Source organism: Haliotis rufescens, unplaced genomic scaffold (genome assembly GCF_023055435.1).
Source record: "Haliotis rufescens isolate VD_foot unplaced genomic scaffold, xgHalRufe1.0.p SCAF_3, whole genome shotgun sequence".
In the NCBI taxonomy this organism is placed as follows: Eukaryota; Metazoa; Mollusca; class Gastropoda; order Lepetellida; family Haliotidae; genus Haliotis; species Haliotis rufescens.
Genome location: NW_025964001.1, coordinates 40107263 through 40126791, shown reverse-complemented (window position 1 = coordinate 40126791; position 19529 = coordinate 40107263). Strand labels below are relative to the sequence as shown.

At 42.1% G+C, this 19529-nt stretch overlaps 2 protein-coding genes across 2 annotated transcripts in view; one reads left to right on the top strand and one right to left on the bottom strand.

Moving 5' to 3' along the window:
* Nucleotides 1–19529, top strand: part of LOC124122722 (dual specificity protein phosphatase 18-like) — a 156014-nt gene that overhangs the window by 100080 nt on the left and 36405 nt on the right. The window lies entirely within an intron of this gene.
* Nucleotides 6375–8825, bottom strand: LOC125384381 (eukaryotic translation initiation factor 3 subunit A-like). The gene is made up of 2 exons (XM_048403418.1): nucleotides 7982–8825; nucleotides 6375–7867 (listed from the first exon to the last, which is right to left on the bottom strand). Exons 1-2 carry the CDS (start codon nucleotides 8823–8825, stop codon nucleotides 6375–6377), a joined length of 2337 nt encoding a protein of 778 aa, XP_048259375.1.

Sequence of the window (19529 nt, the reverse complement as noted above, 5' to 3'; positions counted from 1 at the left end):
CAATAAATTCACGACAGTGACAACGTCGTGGAAATATTCACACATCTACATGTCCATGCATCCGTCTATTGTTAGAGCTGACTGCAACACCCACAAATGCCATAGGAAGTTGCAACTTAATTTTCCCAATGGCTTCAGAAATGTGTTAAAGTCTGATTTAACATTTCCCAAGGCCAGGGCAGTGTATCATGTGAATAGCAATGTCCCTCTTTAGTCAACTGAAAGTATCATACTTTCCAATTTCAAGTTGGGATTAATTAATAAGAAAAGATATCAATGTTGACAGGAGTGATTATGATAAGTATGGGGGTTAGGGGATAGGGGATGGGGGTGGGGGTTGTGGGGGTGGGGGTGGGGGTGGGGTTGGGGGTTCAGGGTTGGGGGTTGGGGTGTTGCTTGAGCAAATGACACAGACATATTTTTTCAAATACAGCAAATTGGAATGCAGTCCTAAGACCAATCTCATATTTAACTACACAAATCTTATTTCTGGTTGGGGGTTTCAGGGTTGCTTGAGCAAATGACACAGACCTATTTTTTCAATTACAGCAAATTATGATACAGTCCTAGGACCAATCTGTTTCTGGTTACTGTTTCTGAATGGTAACCCGTAATATAAAGTACATGTATTTATTGGCTCAATAAGGAGATAATAGTCGATATAAATCATATTTAACCCAGACAATATATTTTAATGTGAAATGTGGTGACATTTATACATGACATGAACATATGAGTATATTATCCTTTATGATCAAATTGCATATGTTTTTATTTCTCATTTGACAAATATGGTTACATTTAAAGTTGCAATACTATTCACAATAAGTATTACACTTTAAACCTTTATCTTCTACAACTGAACTATTTACAAAAACTCATCCGACATACCCCCTACCCCAAACCACCCCACCACATACCCTCTCCCCAATCCCCCTCCCCAACTCATCCAACATATCCACTCCCCCAGTTCACAGAATCCTCCCCGAACCCACATAATCCTCCCCCACCTCACCCCAAATACTACCTTCCCCAACCCACATAATCCTCCCCCAATCCACCCCACATACCTCCTTCCCCAACCCACATAATCCTCCCCCACCTCCCCCCACATACCCCCTTCCCCGACCCACATAATCCTCCCCCACCTCACCCCAAATACCCCCTTCCCCAACCCACATAACGCTCCCCCACCTCACCCCACATACCTCCTTCCCCAACCCACATCCCTCCCCAACTCACCCCAAATATCCCCTCTCCAAATCACAGAACCCTCCCCAAACCCACATAACCCTCCTCCACCTCAACCCGCATACCTCCTCCCTAAACCCACTCCACATACCCCCTCCCCAACCAACATACCCCCTCACCAAACCACATACCCCTCCTCCACCCCACACACCCCTCCTTCAACCTGACCGACCCTACATACCCCTGCCAAAACCCACAGCCTTATCACCCTCCTCCAACCCACCCTACATACCCCTCCCCCTACATACAAACTCCTCACCCAACCCACCCCACATACCCCTCCCCCAACCCAACCCACCCCACACACCCCTCCCCCAACATACAAACCCCTCCCCCAACCCCCCCGTACCCCTCCCCCACCCCAACCCATCCCACATACCCCTCCCCAACCCACAAACCCCTCACCCAACCCACCCTACATACCCCCTCCCCAACCCACAAACCCCTCACCCAACCCACCCTACATACCCCTTCCTCCACCCACACCCACATACCCCTCCCCCAACCCCCCTCACCCAACACCACCCCCAGACACCTATTGATGTCATGTCATGATTCACCTTACTATTCCACAGTAAATACTAATAAAAACTTCCCTTGTTAAACACTTCTGAGGAAGACTTGGTGTCTGGCCACCATAACTCAGCAGTGACAATGACACACCAACAAAACACACAAACACTTTTATCAAAGCTATCCATATTCATTATTTCTATAAATCACAACATAAAAAATCCCTTTAAATATCATAAGATCAGTTGTACAGAAAATGATTAAGACGATCACTTAAAACCCTTCTCATAGGCGGCATGAATCAGTCGTACCTGGCAAAGGTAAATATTACCTGATCTGATCACAGCATCAGTGTTTTACCTACTTAGATATACAGGTGAGTCATCTCTGCCAAGGTGGTATAAATTACCTGTGTCTTATTGAGAATATAGGTAGACACAGGCCGATAGAGAACCACTGCATGTGCAGACAGACTGCAAGCACAGGTACAACCCTTTTCATCTTGACCTCATCCCCAGACTCCACTGCAGATGTCTGTATCAGTGTATGTTTGTAGAAATGAAATAGCGTAATTATTCATGTCATATATAGATATAATACAGAACTGAACCAGAATTAAAAAGTACTTAAACAGAACTGACAAGTCTTTGAATGGCATTTAGAAGTGATACACATGGGAGAGAGAATTTATGGATGTCAACTTCTTTATTAAAAGGAACACAACATTTAATTCTCTCTCTGTTTGTTTGTTTGTTTGTTGTTTAACGCCGTACTCAGCAATATTCCAGCTGTATGACGGCGGTCTGTAAATAATCGAGTCTGCACCAGACAATCCAGTGATTGACATCATGGTCATCAATCTATGCAGTTGGATACAATGACATGCATCAAACAAGTCAGCGTGTCTGACCACCCGATCCCGTTAGTCGCCTCTTACGGCAAGCATGGGTTGCTGAAGACCTATTCTGATATAGAACAAACACTGTACTTCATCAGAGCTTACATGGCTTACAGTGAACATACACTGAATTATCAAGTACTTAAATAGAAATGCCATAGGAATTACATAGAACAAACATTGAACTTACATGGGACTTAACTAGAACTTACATGGGATTTAAATTGAACATTGCATCAGACATCACACATAAATCCATTTATAAGGAACAATAAGAAAGTTCTGTATATATTTGTCGTTTATTTTACAGATAAAAATTGTACATTGAACAAATTCCCTGAGAAAATATATCCTGACGCCAAGTTGGCCGTACACATGCCTTGCAAATCCTGCAATTAACAGAATCTATAGGCCAGTTTACCAACCCGACGGCGATTTCATTACACGATTTTGATTCGAATATGCATAGACTCATTAGTCCAGCCAAAACATAACTCCAAAATACAAGCCAAGTTTGGCAAGGGTGGAAACTGGGCTTTAATAGTCAGTCAACTCCCTTGCCTCGTGAGATGTGTTTCATCTGTTAAAGGTACAAAATCAGACTGGAAATGATCTACTGCTAAGCCAGATGGGAAGTCGTATTTCATGTGCCTATGTATTTCCCAAAGCTCCTCACATGGACACCTCCTTCAATACACTGTCAAGAGTAGTGATAATGTAATGCAAGTTTTTTATTCATATGAAATATAAAAAATATATTGTGATATCTCTCTTTGCACTCTGAAGTATTCCTTGTATGTTAAGTTTGGCTCTTTAAGTAGTCTATTCTTGTTTAATGATACATGCAGTGACCATATATCGGTATATGGTCTCTGATACATGTAATGCATTCTTAGCTGAAATCTGTGTTGGGAGTGCCCCTCTTCACAGAACAAGATAATGTGCGTCTTATTTGGGTATTTAAAAAAAAAATATATGTGCTGAAAAAGCAGCTCTGAAATTTCACCTATAAATGACTACCAAACAATGTTACTGACATGATAGTTGTAAGTTGTACAAGTTTCCGAGTGACTCCACTGGGGTGCCGGGTGCCAGCTGAAACTGTCTGATTATGAATGACAACCCAAATCCAGGGCACAGGAAATGACTAACCTCCACACGTTTTTTTTCATAAATTTGAATTTGAAGACGTGATATAACATGAAATAAAGAGAGAAGTTCCTACATAAAAGACAAACTAATCGATTTTTTCATTTATAAATTATTACATGGGAGTAATATTTATACAGGACATATATTATTTAGTGACAGCAATAGTTGATATTTGGTATGGAATATAAGAATAATATAACATGCCATACATTTTAGCGGAATCGCTTCCCGTGTATTGTCATGTTTATTGATTACTGATACAGTGAGTAAGTGAGTAAGTTGTGTTTATGACCGGCTGTTGTACAGTGTTTTAGATACATCATGGTATCTGTCCCCTGCCTCTGTCCCCTGTTTCTGTCTCTGTCCCTGCCTCTGTCCCCTGTTGTACAGTGTTTTAGATATATCATGGTGCCAGCTTAATGTTGGAGACCTGTGAGGATTAGGGATTAGAATTGCTCCCCAGCAACCTATGCTGGTTGTAAGAGTCACCTTAATGGATTGGGTGTTCATGCTCGGTGACTTGATTGATTGTGTGTCATCGTGCTCGTTGGCATGGACCGTCGCCCGCAGTATCGGTCACTGGATTGTCTGGTCCAGATTCAATTATTACAGACCGTCATATAGCTGGAATATTGCTGAGTATGGTGTTAAACAATTTCTTTATTATACTGTATCAAGCAAGTCTGACTAATGGTACAGAATATATATGGAAGGTAAAGGGTTAACAGTATGACATGTTGTGGTAAGCAGCAGATTGACATACAGATTTTGGTTTGGTTTGGTTTGTTGTTTAACGCCGCACTCAGCAATATTCCAGCTATATGACGGCGGTCTGTAAATAATCGAGTCTGGACCAGACAATCCAGTGATTGACAACATGAGCATCGATTCACGCAGTTGGGACCGATGACATGCATCAACCAAGTCAGCGACCCTGACCACCTGATCCCGTTAGTCGCCTTTTACGACAAGCGTAGTCGCCTTTTACAGCAAGCATGGGGTGCTGAAGACCTATTCTACCCTGGATCTTCACGGGCTGACATACAGATAATATGATGAAGCCAAATGTACAGTACCCAGTAAGAATAAAAAATATGGCACACAGGTAATGAAGCACACAGGTAATGAAGCACACAGGTAATGAAGCACACAGGTAATGAAGCCAGAATTACAGTAAGTTTAACAAAAAGCACACAGGTAATGAAGCACACAGGTAATGAAGCACACAGGTAATGAAGCCAGATTTACAGTAAGGATAACAAATAGCACACAGGTAATGAAGCACACAGGTAATGAAGCACACAGGTAATGAAGCACACAGGTAATGAAGCACACAGGTAATGAAGCACACAAGTAATGAAGCACACAGGTAATGAAGCCAGATATACAGTAAGGATAACAAATACCACACAGGTAATGAAGCACACAGGTAATGAAGCACACAGGTAATGAAGCCAGATATACAGTAAGGATAACAAATGGCACACAGGTAATGAAGCCAGATGCACAGTAAGGATAAGGATTAAAAGGGATAAACAGTTGTGACAAGCTGTTTAGATCCTAATTAAAATAGTCTATTGCTTGATTAGAATCTACATTGAAACATCACTATATGCAATAAACCAGAAGTTGTTATCCACAAAGTTGTACATTTTCTCACTTACTCACAAACTTCTAGAATGCCAATCAAACAGTACTTAGTTGTCATCCATGAACTTCTAAGAAATGCCTACCAAACAAACAAACACACAAACAAACAATGTGGGAATAATGCCCAAGTTGAAGTGATGCAGCTCTTAGATGATTACCTCTCTGATTATAAACAAATACTCATAATCAGGGCAGATCTGAGATTATTTTAATCCACAATCCTAGGATTCTGGTACAACTAAGGTAGGTAACTCTGTACTGTGAATTTACAATTACATTTACATTCCACCCCAAGCCTGCTCAAACTCAGCCTTACCCTATCCTGACACATCACGTTATACATTGTTTTTTCTTGTTGTGCTGGAGCAGTATATTTTATGACCCTAAAGTTTGCAAAGGACCAAAATATTAAATGCTGTGTTTTATTCCTTGTATAGTTAAGCTAATACAAGAAGAAAAAAATTAGTTTTAATATTTATTGTTTTTTTCACCTGTTAATCCAGTAAAACTCAAAATTAAACCTGACAATATAGTCATTTTTGTTACATTTTACCCGTTTATCCAGTGGATGCAGAACACATTTAACATTTTCCACCCACAATGCTTTGATCTTTTAATTAACTGACATACAATACATAAGTTTCCTCAATTACCCTTCAAACCACATGATGCAAAATAAGAGTGACAGGGAGGCCTACTTAAGGGATTAGAGTGCACTAACTACATCCCATCAAAACAACTCATGGGTAGCCATTTCCTGACTCGGGTGAGACAATTGACCATTTCTTATTGTAACCCTGACAGGGGATCTTCAGCAATAATGAGGCAGATTGCACTATAAATGGAAGACACAAGTATCGTATTGTGTCATGTGTGTCAGGTGTGAAGTGGAGCCCTCAAAATTATAGCCTCAGCAAGCAGCCACATTATCACAGTGATATAGTCCTGTGTCCCCTTCTGCTGTTCTGCCCACAGATCTCTTTGAAGTTTCTGTCCTTGTCCCATGTGCATCTGACCCCAGTCTCTGTCCTCTCTGTCTCTGTCTCTGTACCCTGCCTCTGTCCTCTCTGTCTCTGTCTCTGTCCCCTGCCTCTGTCCCCTGCCTCTGTCCCCTGTTTCTGTCCCCTGTTTCTGTCTCTGTCCCCTGCCTCTGTCCCCTGCATCTGACCCCAGTCTCTGTCCTCTCTGTCCCCTGTCTCTGTCCCCTGCCTCTGTCCCCTGTCTGTGTCCCCTGTCTGTGTCGCCTGTCTGTGTCCCCTGTCTCTGTCCCCTGTCTCTGTCCCCTGCCTCTGTCCCCTGTCTCTGTCCCCTGTCTCTGTCCCCTGTCTCTGTCCCCTGCCTCTGTCCTTTTCTGTCCCCTGTTTCTGTCTCTGTCCCCTGCCTCTGTCCCCTGTTTCTGTCTCTGTCCCCTGCCTCTGTCCCCTGTCTCTGTCCCCTGCCTCTGTCCCCTGTCCCTGGCTCTGTCCCCTGTTTCTGTCCCCTGTCTCTGTCCCCTGCCTCTGTCCCCTGTCTCTGTCCCCTGTCTCTGTCCCCTGCCTCTATCCCCTGCCTCTGTCCCCTGTTTCTGTCTCTGTCCCCTGTCCCTGCCTCTGTCCCCTGTCTGTCCCCTGTCTCTGTCCCCTGCCTCTGTCCCCTGCCTCTGTCCCCTGCCTCTCTCCCCTGTTTCTGTCTCTGTCCCCTGCCTCTGTCCCCTGCCTCTGTCCCCTGTTCCCTGCCTCTGTCCCCTGCCTCTGTCCCCTGCCTCTGTCCCCTGTTTCTGCCTCTGTCCCCTGCCTCTGTCCCCTGTTTCTGTCTCTGTCCCGTCCCCTGTCTCTGTCCCCTGTCTCTGTCTCTGTCCCCTGTCCCTGCCTCTGTCCCCTGCCTCTGTCCCCTGCCTCTGTCCCCTGTTTCTGTCTCTGTCCCCTGTCTCTGTCCCCTGCCTCTGTCCCCTGCCTCTGTCCCCTGTCTCTGTCCCCTGTCTCTGTCCCCTGCTTCTGTCTCTGTCCCCTGCCTCTGTCCCCTGTTTCTGCCTCTGTCCCCTGTTTCTGCCTCTGTCCCCTGTTTCTGTCTCTGTCCCTGTCCCCTGTTTCTGTCTCTGTCCCCTGTCCCTGCCTCTGTCCCCTGTCTCTGTCCCCTGTTTCAGTCTCTGTCCCCTGCCTCTGTCCCCTGTCTCTGTCCCCTGCCTCTGTCCCCTGTTTCTGTCTCTGTCCCCTGTCTCTGTCCCCTGTCTCTGTCCCCTGCCTCTGTCCCCTGTTTCTGTCTCTGTCCCCTGTCTCTGTCCCCTGCCTCTGTCCCCTGCCTCTGTCCCCTGCCTCTGTCCCCTGTCTCTGTCTCTGTCCCCTGTCTCTGTCCCCTGTCCCCGTCCCCTGTCTCTGTCCCCTGCCTCTGTCCCCTGTTTCTGCCTCTGTCCCCTGTCTCTGTCCCCTGTCTCTGTCCCCTGCCTCTGTCCCCTGTCTCTGTCTCTGTCCCCTGTCCCCTGTCTCTGTCCCCTGTCCCTGTCCCCTGTCTCTGTCCCCTGTCTCTGTCCCCTGCTTCTGCCTCTGTCCCCTGTTTCTGTCTCTGTCCCCTGTCTGTCCCCTGTCTCTGTCCCCTGTCTCTGTCCCCTGTTTCTGTCTCTGTCCCCTGTCTCTGTCCCCTGCTTCTGCCTCTGTCCCCTGTTTCTGTCTCTGTCCCCTGTCTGTCCCCTGTCTCTGTCCCCTGTCCCTGCCTCTGTCCCCTGTTTTGTCTCTGTCCCCTGTCTGTCCCCTGTCTCTGTCCCCTGCTTCTGTCTCTGTCCCCTGCCTCTGTCCCCTGTCTCTGTCCCCTGCCTCTGTCCCCTGTTTCTGTCCCCTGTCTCTGTCTCTGTCCCCTGTCCCCTGCCTCTGTCCCCTGTCTCTGTCCCCTGTCCCCTGTCTCTGTCCCCTGTCCCTGTCCCCTGTCTCTGTCCCCTGTCTCTGTCCCCTGCTTCTGCCTCTGTCCCCTGTTTCTGTCTCTGTCCCCTGTCTCTGTCCCCTGTCTCTGTCCCCTGTCTCTGTCCCCTGCCTCTGTCTCTGTCCCTTGTCCCTGCCTCTGTCCCCTGTTTCTGTCTCTGTCCCCTGTCTGTCCCCTGCTTCTGTCTCTGTCCCCTGCCTCTGTCCCCTGCCTCTGTCCCCTGTTTCTGTCTCTGTCCCCTGTCTCTGTCCCCTGCCTCTGTCTCTGTCCCCTGTTTCTGTCTCTGTCCCCTGCCTCTGTCCCCTGTCTCTGTCCCCTGCTTCTGTCTCTGTCCCCTGCCTCTGTCCCCTGTCTCTGTCCCCTGCCTCTGTCCCCTGTCTCTGACTCTGTCCCCTGTCCCCTGTCTCTGTCCCCTGTCCCTGTCCCCTGTCTCTGTTCCCTGTCTCTGTCTCCTGTCTCTGTCCCCTGTCATGGTCCTATGTATAAGCCCCCTGTCTCTGTCACCTGCCTGGAGACGGCTGACATTGGACCCCACACTGGGTGAAGTCAGAGCTGAGAAAACAGCTGAAGCAGGAAGGAACATTTAGAATATCAGTAGTACCCTGTAATTATCGATAAAGTCTGTTGAATGATTCTCCACAGATGAGTAATTGGAAATGCGATTTTCTCACCTGGTGAACTGTCCTAGCTACCTGACCTCAACTACCTTGAGCACCATCTATGTGTATAACTATTTACTCTTATTACTTGTTTTTGTAATGTCCATTTTTACATGTCATTTACGGTACATGAGTAACATGGGAGAGTTGGGTACCTGTGAATGATCTCACATTCAATACATGTTGAATGTGCTCCCCTCTCCCTACCTACCACCCTACCTACCTACCTTCATCTCTCCCTCCACAATAGTATCAGTAATACTAATGGCTCCGAGATATTTGACGACCTTTCACTGAAGTTTCTAAATCAAGAATGACTCCCCCTACACACAAAGGAATTGCTTGGTCCATGTGCAATGTCATGGTGTGTTGAGGTGTTAAGCTTTGGTTCCAAAACTGTTCTCTCTCCGGCAGTTATTTTTCAAAGCTGATCTTTCTTCTCACAACTGATCATAACAGTTATATTACATGATTCCCTGCTTTTTTAGGAGAGTATATTATTGTTATGTTGTATTATGTTTATCTCATCAAAGTGACCTGGCAAAAAATACATTTCCATGAACTTCCCATTATATTTTGATAAAAAAATCATATTTTGTACTTTACAAATAATCATCTATATTGTAAAAGTCCTAATTTCAAGAAAGTCATTCTGGCATAAAGACTTTTTTTCACTTTTAAAATTGATTTATATTGTCAGATAAAAATTGTATTTCATCACTTTTTTTTAAAACCTGATAAGGGACCATTCATTAATTACAGAGGAGTTGGTAATGGGGCCTGTGAACACTAAAAAGATATGACCCTCCCTCCATGTACATTTCATTTTGCATTGGTGAACCTCGCTTATTTGTATTTATATTTTGTCAATGGCCTTTCTTGTGATCCTAAACTATTTTCCTGTATAAAATAAAATAAATACTGTAACAGTTAAGATCTGAATATTTTGTTTTTTTATGACTCTCCGCATAATTCATTTTCTCCTTGCACGCATAAATCATAATAAATGACCGATCCCTCTGTCCTAATTGGATTGAAAAAGGTGACAGTTTTGTTGATCTTCCTTCCTCAAAGATTCCCACATCCGACATGATGTGCAGAAGATACAAAACTATTACCGGTACATTCTCTGGTACTGTACAGGGGTTGATTTAATGTCCCCTGCTGTCGGTGGTGTAATACAAGGTGTGACATGAGCGTGTCAACATCCCAGGCTCAGCACGGGTCTACTAGAACACAAGATGAATACAGTATTGTTGTCAGGATATATGAGTCACTGGGAAGCTGGTTCTCACTTGTGTCTCTTGAACTCACAAGGTAATCACTGTGATCCCTGTTGTAGGGGGTGCAGGCTCATAAAGATGCCACATGTGTGGGATCTGGGCGCTGATTAAAAGATGCAGGAGATGACGATAATGATGATGATGATGATGACAACGATGATGATGATGATGATGATGATGATGATAAAGATAATGATGACAATGATGATGATGATGATGATGATGATGATGATAAAGATGATGACACAGTATGCCATCTCCGAGCCGACCAGTTCTTTTTTTATCCTCTTAATGCCGGGCGCCAGGCAGGGTAACAACAAATACCATCTTTAATATCTTTGACCCCTGACCTCTTCACTCCGTCTAGCAGATGGTCTATCACTAGACCACAGAGGTGGTCTGACGATGATGATGATGATAATAATGATGGTGATGATGCACCATTACTGTCTTAACAAATGTACGCAATTCTAAGTTGATTAAAATCAAACACAAAAACTGACTGTTCAAGTGGACAAGAGTTCTAAGACCTATGAGCAAAGGGAGATAATCATGTCATTACTAAATAGGTGTGGTGGTAGAGTACATGATGGTTAAAAGCAATAGTTAAACATCACATGCTGCTGTTCTTTTCGTTGTTGTAAAATAAAAGGTCAGCTGTATAAATGATTGGGATTTTTTATTTATAAAGGATTATACAAATCATGTCATGCCATGACAGATTAACTATAGTAATATGAAAGAATCGGGTGTTCATTAACTTCTTTTGAGTAGGACCGCCTCCGTGGTCTAGTGGTAGAGCGTCCGCCCGGAGAGCTAAAGGTCCGGGGTTCGATCCCTGACCGCGTCATACCAAAAGACGTTAGAAGATGGTACTTGTTGTTACCCTGTCTGGCGCTCAGCATTAAGGGGCTAAAACAAGGACTGGTCGGCTCGGAGTCAGTATACTGTGTCTGAGTGGGGTATTCATGTTAAACTGCGGCATGGTATCTCAGTGAGCCAGCACTATAAATCGGCATCAGTCCGGACTAGTACAAACACACACACGTACATGCACGTTGCTATATAAGTGCAGTAATCTTGGACGCGACGTTAAACCCCATTTCACCTCACCTCACCTCTTTTGAGTAGTACATAAATTGACCTGCTTCATCAAGATTTTCTGTTGCATTTATTCAATACACTGATTTAATTTATTTCATATAATGGAATACTTTGGTCTAGTGGTTGTCACTTGTCATCACTTGTCCCAGTTTGTTGAATGAATATGTAAATGTTAATCCTGAAGCATATAAACTGTGACCTGATCTAATTATCGGAAATAATTGAACTGATGAGGAGGTTATCAGCTGGAATGTGCATCGTCAGTGATGCTGACAGCTCCACTGTGACAGCAACGATTACAGCCACCGCAGGGTCAGATAGAGACCTGGGTTTCAGTGTGTATCTTCATGTAAGTGTGTCTCCTTACACTGCACTTCCTTCATAGAGAGTGGGAGCACATGTAGAGACAGCCTGCGCTAGTTAACCAATACATTCACAGGGTCAGCTCCTAACACTTCTTCTATTTCTGCGATGGCTAGGTCTAAGGTTGCACATTGTTTTAGCCATTATAAAAAGAAGTAAGGGACAATCATTGGTGGCCTGTGAGAAGGAGATGGGTGGGTCTGTGAGAAGGGAAATGTATGGTGTGTGAGAAGGAGACTGGATGGTCTGTGAGAAGGAGACTGGATGGTCTGTGAGAAGGAGACTGGATGGTGTGTGAGAAAGAGTTGAGTGGGTCTGTAAGAAGGAGACTGGATGGTCTGTGAGAAGGCGACTGGATGGTCTGTGAGAAGGAGACTGGATGGTCTGTGAGAAAGAGTTGAGTAGGTCTGTGAGAAGGAGACTGGATGGTCTGTGAGAAGGAGCTGGATGCTCTGTGAGAAGGAGACTGGATGGTCTGTGAGAAGGAGACTGGATGGTCTGTGTGAAAGAGTTGAGTGGGTTTGTGAGAAGGAGACTGGATGGTCTCTGAGAAGGAGACTGGATGGTGTGTGAGAAAGAGTTGAGTGGGTCTGTGAGAAGGAGACTGGGTGGTCTGTGAGAAGGAGCTGGATGCTCTGTGAGAAGGAGACTGGATGGTCTGTGAGAAGGAGACTGGATGGTCTGTGTGAAAGAGTTGAGTGGGTTTGTGAGAAGGAGACTGGATGGTCTCTGAGAAGGAGACTGGATGGTCTGTGAGGAGACTGGATGGTGTGTGAGAAAGAGTTGAGTGGGTCTGTGAGAAGGAGACTGGATGGTCTGTGAGAAGGCGACATGATGGTCTGTGAGAAGGAGACTGGATGGTGTGTGAGAAGGAGACTGGATGGTCTGTGAGAAAGAGTTGAGTGGGTCTGTGAGAGGGAGACTGGATGGTCTGTGAGAAGGAGACTGGATGATCTGTGAGAAGGAGACTGGATGGTGTGTGAGAAGGAGACTGGATGGTCTGTGAGAAAGAGTTGAGTGGGTTTGTGAGAAGGAGACTGGATGGTCTGTTAGAAGGAGACTGGATGGTCTGTGAGAAGGCGACTGGATGGTCTGTGAGAAGGAGACTGGATGGTGTGTGAGAAAGAGTTGAGTGGGTCTGTGAGAAGGAGACTGGATGGTCTGTTAGGAGACTGGATGGTGTGTGAGAAGGAGACTGGATGGTGTGTGAGAAGGAGCTGGATGCTCTGTGAGAAGGAGACTGGATGGTCTGTGAGAAGGAGACTGGATGGTCTGTGTGAAAGAGTTGAGTGGGTTTGTGAGAAGGAGACTGGATGGTCTCTGAGAAGGAGACTGGATGGTGTGTGAGAAAGAGTTGAGTGGGTCTGTGAGAAGGAGACTGGGTGGTCTGTGAGAAGGAGCTGGATGCTCTGTGAGAAGGAGACTGGATGGTCTGTGAGAAGGAGACTGGATGGTCTGTGTGAAAGAGTTGAGTGGGTTTGTGAGAAGGAGACTGGATGGTCTCTGAGAAGGAGACTGGATGGTCTGTGAGAAGGAGACTGGATGGTGTGTGAGAAAGAGTTGAGTGGGTCTGTTAGAAGGAGACTGGATGGTCTGTGAGAAGGCGACATGATGGTCTGTGAGAAGGAGACTGGATGGTGTGTGAGAAAGAGTTGAGTGGGTCTGTGAGAAGGAGACTGGATGGTCTGTGAGAAGGAGACTGGATGGTGTGTAAGAAGGAGACTGGATGGTGTGTAAGAAGGAGGCCAGATGGTGTGTGAGAAGGAGACCGGAAGGTGTGTGAGAAGGAGACTGGATGGTCTGTGAGAAGGAGACTGGATGCTCTGTGAGAAGGAGACTGCATGGTGTGTTGGTATGTTTCATTGATGACCACAAGTCTAGTCACTATAACCTTATTCAGGTGACCACAGCAAGTCTAATTATAACCTTTCTCAGATGGTCACAGCAAGGCTTGGCATAATAACGTTATTCAGAAGACAACGGTAAGGCTTGGCACTTTTCCCTTATTCAGATGACAACAGCAAGTATTGGCATTATAACGTCATTCAGATGACAACAGCAAGCTTTGACATTATAACGTCATTCAGATGACAACAGCGATGGTTTTTCACACGACCTTATGCTTATTCAGATGACAACAGCAAGTATTGGCATTTAAACGTTATTCAGATGACAACAGCAAGTATTGGCATTATAATGTCATTCAGATTACAACAGCAAGGATTGGCATTATAATGTCATTCAGATGACAACAGCAAGGATTGGCATTATAATGTCATTCAGATTACAACAGCAAGGATTGGCATTATAATATCATTCAGATTACAACAGCAAGTATTGGCATTATAATGTCATTCAGATTACAACAGCAAGGATTGGCATTATAATGTCATTCAGATTACAACAGCAAGTATTGGCATTAAAACATTATTCAGATGACAACAGCAAGTATTGGCATTATAATGTCATTCAGATGACAACAGCGATGGTTTTTCACACGACCTTATGCTTATTCAGATGACAACAGCAAGTATTGGCATTAAAACATTATTCAGATGACAACAGCAAGCTTTGGCATTATAACGTCATTCAGATGACAACAGCGATAGTTTTTCACACGACCTTATGCTTATTCTGATGACAACAACAAGGCTGTCATGAAAAGCTATGACCAGTTATTAAAGGCTCATCGATATAACTTTCTTCAGACAACCCTATCCTGACCTTTTCAAGATCTGATGGCATGACTCTCCATGACACTCTTCAGTAAGTGATAGCCAGTTCTTATCTTGATAACCTTATTGTAGATGACCCAGCAAGAACTGTTCTCTATGACCTTGCTAGGACGAACATGACAAGGTATTGTTGCTTTTATCTGTGTTATGACTCATATTGATACCGATGGTATGTAAGTCAATCTTTGTCTGATTGTTCCCACACAGATAACAGACATAATGCTGGGTCTTGATCAGCCTGATTAATGCACAGCTTGGTCATCGCTGCTGCATCATCGCTGGTGATAATGTCACACTGCGACTTCCAAACTTCAAAAGTATACACAGTATGTTTTTTATTTACAAATTATTGTTTCTTTCTGAGATGGAATATGTTTGCAGCTACGATATTCAGTCTAAATAAATTATGTAAGGAATATTTAGATGTCACAGATTTCATTTAGTTTGCAGTAAAGACGAGGTGTGTATCTGGCATTTATTTCTTGTTTAAGCCACATTCAGCATACTCCAGGATGGCTACCTGTAAATAATCTGGACCAGACAAACCAGTGGTTGATATCATGAGCAACATCCCACACAATCGGGGTGCCATAGCACAATCACCCAAATCTCAGAGCCTGCTTCACGGATTCATGTTAGTCGCCTTGTGACAAGCAAGGTAGTTGGGGACCTAATTTTACCCAGAATTCCCACATGATAGTTGGCATGAAAGTTGGGATGAACATCTAAAATGCTCTGGAATCTATCTAGGATTATCTCTCAACATGGTATTGGAGACACAAATTGACTAACCTTACTTTCTTTCCTTTTATTCAAGTCGGATCAATTTATTTTCTTGCTTGTAAGGTTTTCCTTAGTGGAATTAGTGAAATAAAAAAATAACAAAAATATTTCAATAAAAAATCTTTTGCAAATTTTAACTGAGACACATCTTTGAAATAAGAAAATATAATGGTCCTGTATTACTTATTTTGAAAACAAAAATAACATAAGAAGAAAACACAATTACAAACATATTTTTAATTTGCTATTTGAATACAAACAGTTTGTAACCATATGTAACAAGTCATTATACCGTATTCAATGTAATAAGTGCCCCGCTCTAATAAGCGCCCACGACCATATTTGCTAATATTATGGCTAGTGAACAATCCCAGTTAGCACCCCTTCAGATTGCTCAATGTACACAAGACCTATTTATTCATGTATAATACGCACTCGTGTGTTATATGCACCCTTAATTATGGGCAATTAAATCCTGGAAAGATATATCTGTCATATATAAACATTTCAGGCTGTCAGCATAAACCATTTATGAAATTTATCTTTAAACTCTGTTTTTTTCACCAAAATAACGTTCTAATAAGAGACCCCTATTTCTAATTTTGAGTGCGCCCTGGGCGCTTATTACGTCGAATACGGTACCTCAGATCATAGGATTGATTTATATAGTTTGAATAATTCTGAAAAAAAAGATAAACACTCAACTCACACATTCTTAATACAAAACACTGATAATATTAAAATGTCTAACCATCAGCAGATGTGATGAATCAAATTTGGCCCAGGAAATGGGAACATATGTTTTCATTCAATTCTAATCATGAAAAAAAATAATTAAAGGAAAATGTGCAGTTCATGATGCAACGTTAGAAACAACTTTAGGCCTTTTATTTTTTATAAGTTGTTTCACAAATAAATTGGTCTAAAATTCAATGTAGGTGGTCGAAAAAGAATAGTGAGCCAGTGACATTTTACGCCGCTTTTAGCAATATTCCAGCAATATCACGGCGGGGGACACCAGAAATGGGCTTCACACATTGTACCCATGACGGGAATTGAACCCGGGTCTTCGGCGTGACAAGCGAACGCTCTAACCACTAGGCTACCCGACCTCCCTCGAAAAAGAATAAATAATAATGTTCAACTTCCATGTTAGTACTGCTACTAATGAATAAAAAATCAAACAAGTTTTAACATGAATACACAATGCCATTTAGAAAGTGGTCAAATGTAACTAATGTTATATTTGGGATAACACTTTCTTAGTAAAGTACAGATTCTAGTACTTTTTTGGTTGAGTCCCGTCCGGGATTCGAACCCACACCTGTGGGTTAGATCGCTGACTTTGTGTGCTGGCGATTAGGTGCCTCACCTGGCAGGTGTGGGTTCGAATCCCGGACGGGACTCAACCAAAAAAGTACTAGAATCTGTACTTTACTAAGAAAGTGTTATCCCAAATATAACATTAGTTAAGTTTTAACATGGCAAGATATCGGAAGATATCTTATTATTTTGTTTTTTTTAAATAAAGGTTTTGAAACATATTATTAACTATTTCTTAACATTTTATTAACTATTTCTTATGAAAAGTGGTGGCAACATCTTGTATTTTCTTATTTCACAAAATTGTCAAACAAAGTTGGCAAAAATAAAAATTATCAAAAGTCATATTTTTTGTCTTCTAATTTCAGGTATTTTTATTGATCCGTCTCTTACTAGACAATTATATATAAGGCCCAAGACATTTTAAGAAAAAACACATTAACATATTTTGAATTCTCTATGAACAAATAGTAATGTTATATGAGTACATGTCAATTGGATCGTTCACACACCTAAATTCAAATTTTATTTCAACAAAAGTTATGACCGAGGTTTTTATACTGTGGAATTACTCAATTCATACCATTTGTATCACAGCGTATCATACAAGGAATTGCTTTGTAGGTCACATAATGTCACAGAGATTGTTCATTAGTTGCGAGTTATTGCCACACGTCTATGCCTACAAATCCTTGGTGTTCTTTATTGAAAGGCAGAAGGCGGGGAATTGAACCACAGCTGTCCCAACTTAACACTGTATCATTCTATTTGTCCTGGTTGTGCAGAGACAATGAAGCTGAAAACAAGGTCACAAGTTTTTATTTTCTGGTTTACCGATTTTACTGACCGAAAAAATAAAATGGTTTAGGTTTATTTTCATCTGCTCTACCATTCCAACTTTGATCAACTACTTCCTGGAAAAATAAAAGACACAAGTACAAATCTGATACAAATTTTTTACAATAAGTAATTGGTCAAATACATTGTTGGTAATATGTGGCCACTGGAATTCTCTTCGTAACAGAATAAAGCCTTCTCCGATGCAGGTACAAAAGAAGAAAAAAAAGAGAAGAAAATATATTATTTATGTGTCACATGTTGTATGTGTACACATTAGACATAAAAACTTGCATAAAATACATAAAATCAGGCCATAAAAGGCCTATGAGACACAATGAACAATGAAAAACATTATTTACATAATAGAATTATAACTTACAGGATTGCGAAACACAATAAAAAAGGAATACAATTTTAAATAATGAAATGCTGCCTACGTGCAAACATTTTTTAAATAAGTGCGGCAAGAGGTTTTATATACGTGTTACAATTCATTAAGAACACTGTCTGGTTCACAGGAGAGAATGAAACAAATATAGGATCAGACTTTATAATTCTCAACCATAAATCATATCTTAAGTCAGAATAAAATGGACAATTAATGAGAAAATGTATCTCATCTTCTACAGCGTTATTATTACATAATTTCTATCCTGTAAAGGCGTGATAGGTTTAGCAAATCTACCCAATTCAACTTGTAAGGGTAATGTGCTGCAGTGTAACTTGCTTAGGATACTACGATGGGACCAGTTACACATGCAACTGACAAAACACTAAACATTATTAACATTTATTTTTTCCACTAAACCAACCCCCAACATCTCACTGACCAGTAATGAACAGCCTTTTTATTATTAGTAGTAATGGATTTTGATACTGAAAACTTTGATCGGAAGGTCACCCTAAAAAATGCATCGTACACGATTTTTATTAATCATCTTATAGTTTGATTTGAATCGGTAGTTGATAAATATATAATCCTTGTAAATATTATAAATCTAAAATCTTACTTGTAATGATAACTCATCATTGAAAAAATTCTGTTTGAGTCAAATAAAAAAACCTTGGATTATTTATCAATCTTTATCATATATAAAGACCTTTTTGGTTGCGGATCCATAAACTAATCTAAAAAATGCAAGGCCTTACATATAATACTGGAGGTACACACCTGTATTTTATTTTTTATTTCAACTGTCTAAAGTTATTTGGTATGAAAAATTTGTAAAATTTGAGATAAAAATGTGTGACCTATAGATTGGGTTCAAAGGTTTCTTCATGAGGACACATCAAGAGAATTCCTGTGTGATTATACACAATCTAGAGTCTCGGCGTTCTGTTTTCTCCGCATTAAAGTTGGAACGCCTGACTGAACCAGGCACCACCCTTCATAGTACCAGGGTGTGATGGCAATACTCCAATCTGACCCCACCCCTACCACCATTATAGTCAGACCTATGTCTCACACCTCCATAAGGACACTTATCCAAAAGTTAAATAATTGTTCAGACATTTAGTCAGAAATTTGGAAAACTGCACATGATTCATATCCGATCTCCTTGCCATGAGTGTGATGAACTTCAGTCATGCGAGAAACCCTACCAGCCACTGGCTATACAACCAGACTTACATAAACAGGGTTTATGATACTGTTTTTATTAAAGCCACTAATCCCTTTTCTTCTGACTCATTTGAAAATCATTTACCCTAAAACGAAACATATTCAAACACTGATTTCGAATGATGTATCACGTCTGCACAAACACCATCTATGTAAAGAGGGAAAACCATTTGAATCAATACACCTGTTTTATCAACTTACAATAGTAAATTGATAACCTTGTAGGTATAAATCTAAATAATGTTAGGTTTCATATTACGGGTATTATGAATGCTTGAAATTTTCACATTGGGTTAAGTTTGAAATATGAAAGATTGAAAGGAGTGTTCAGCGGAGATGTGAAAGATTCAGTTGAATTTATTATTATGAATCATGCATGCCCTGATATTTGAGAGTAAACTGTCTGTGACAAATAACACATTATTAGATGAAGCTGTTATTGTGTATCATCATTGGTCCCTGATT

Coding starts and splice junctions, on each gene's coding strand:
- LOC125384381 (XM_048403418.1), bottom strand. CDS start 8,825: ATGACAGGGGACAGAGACAGGAGACAGAGACAGGGAACAGAGACAGGG. Junction 7,868..7,981: donor GACAGAAACAGGGGACAGAG/GCAGAAGCAGGG, acceptor GGACAGAGACAG/GGGACAGAGACAGGGGACAG.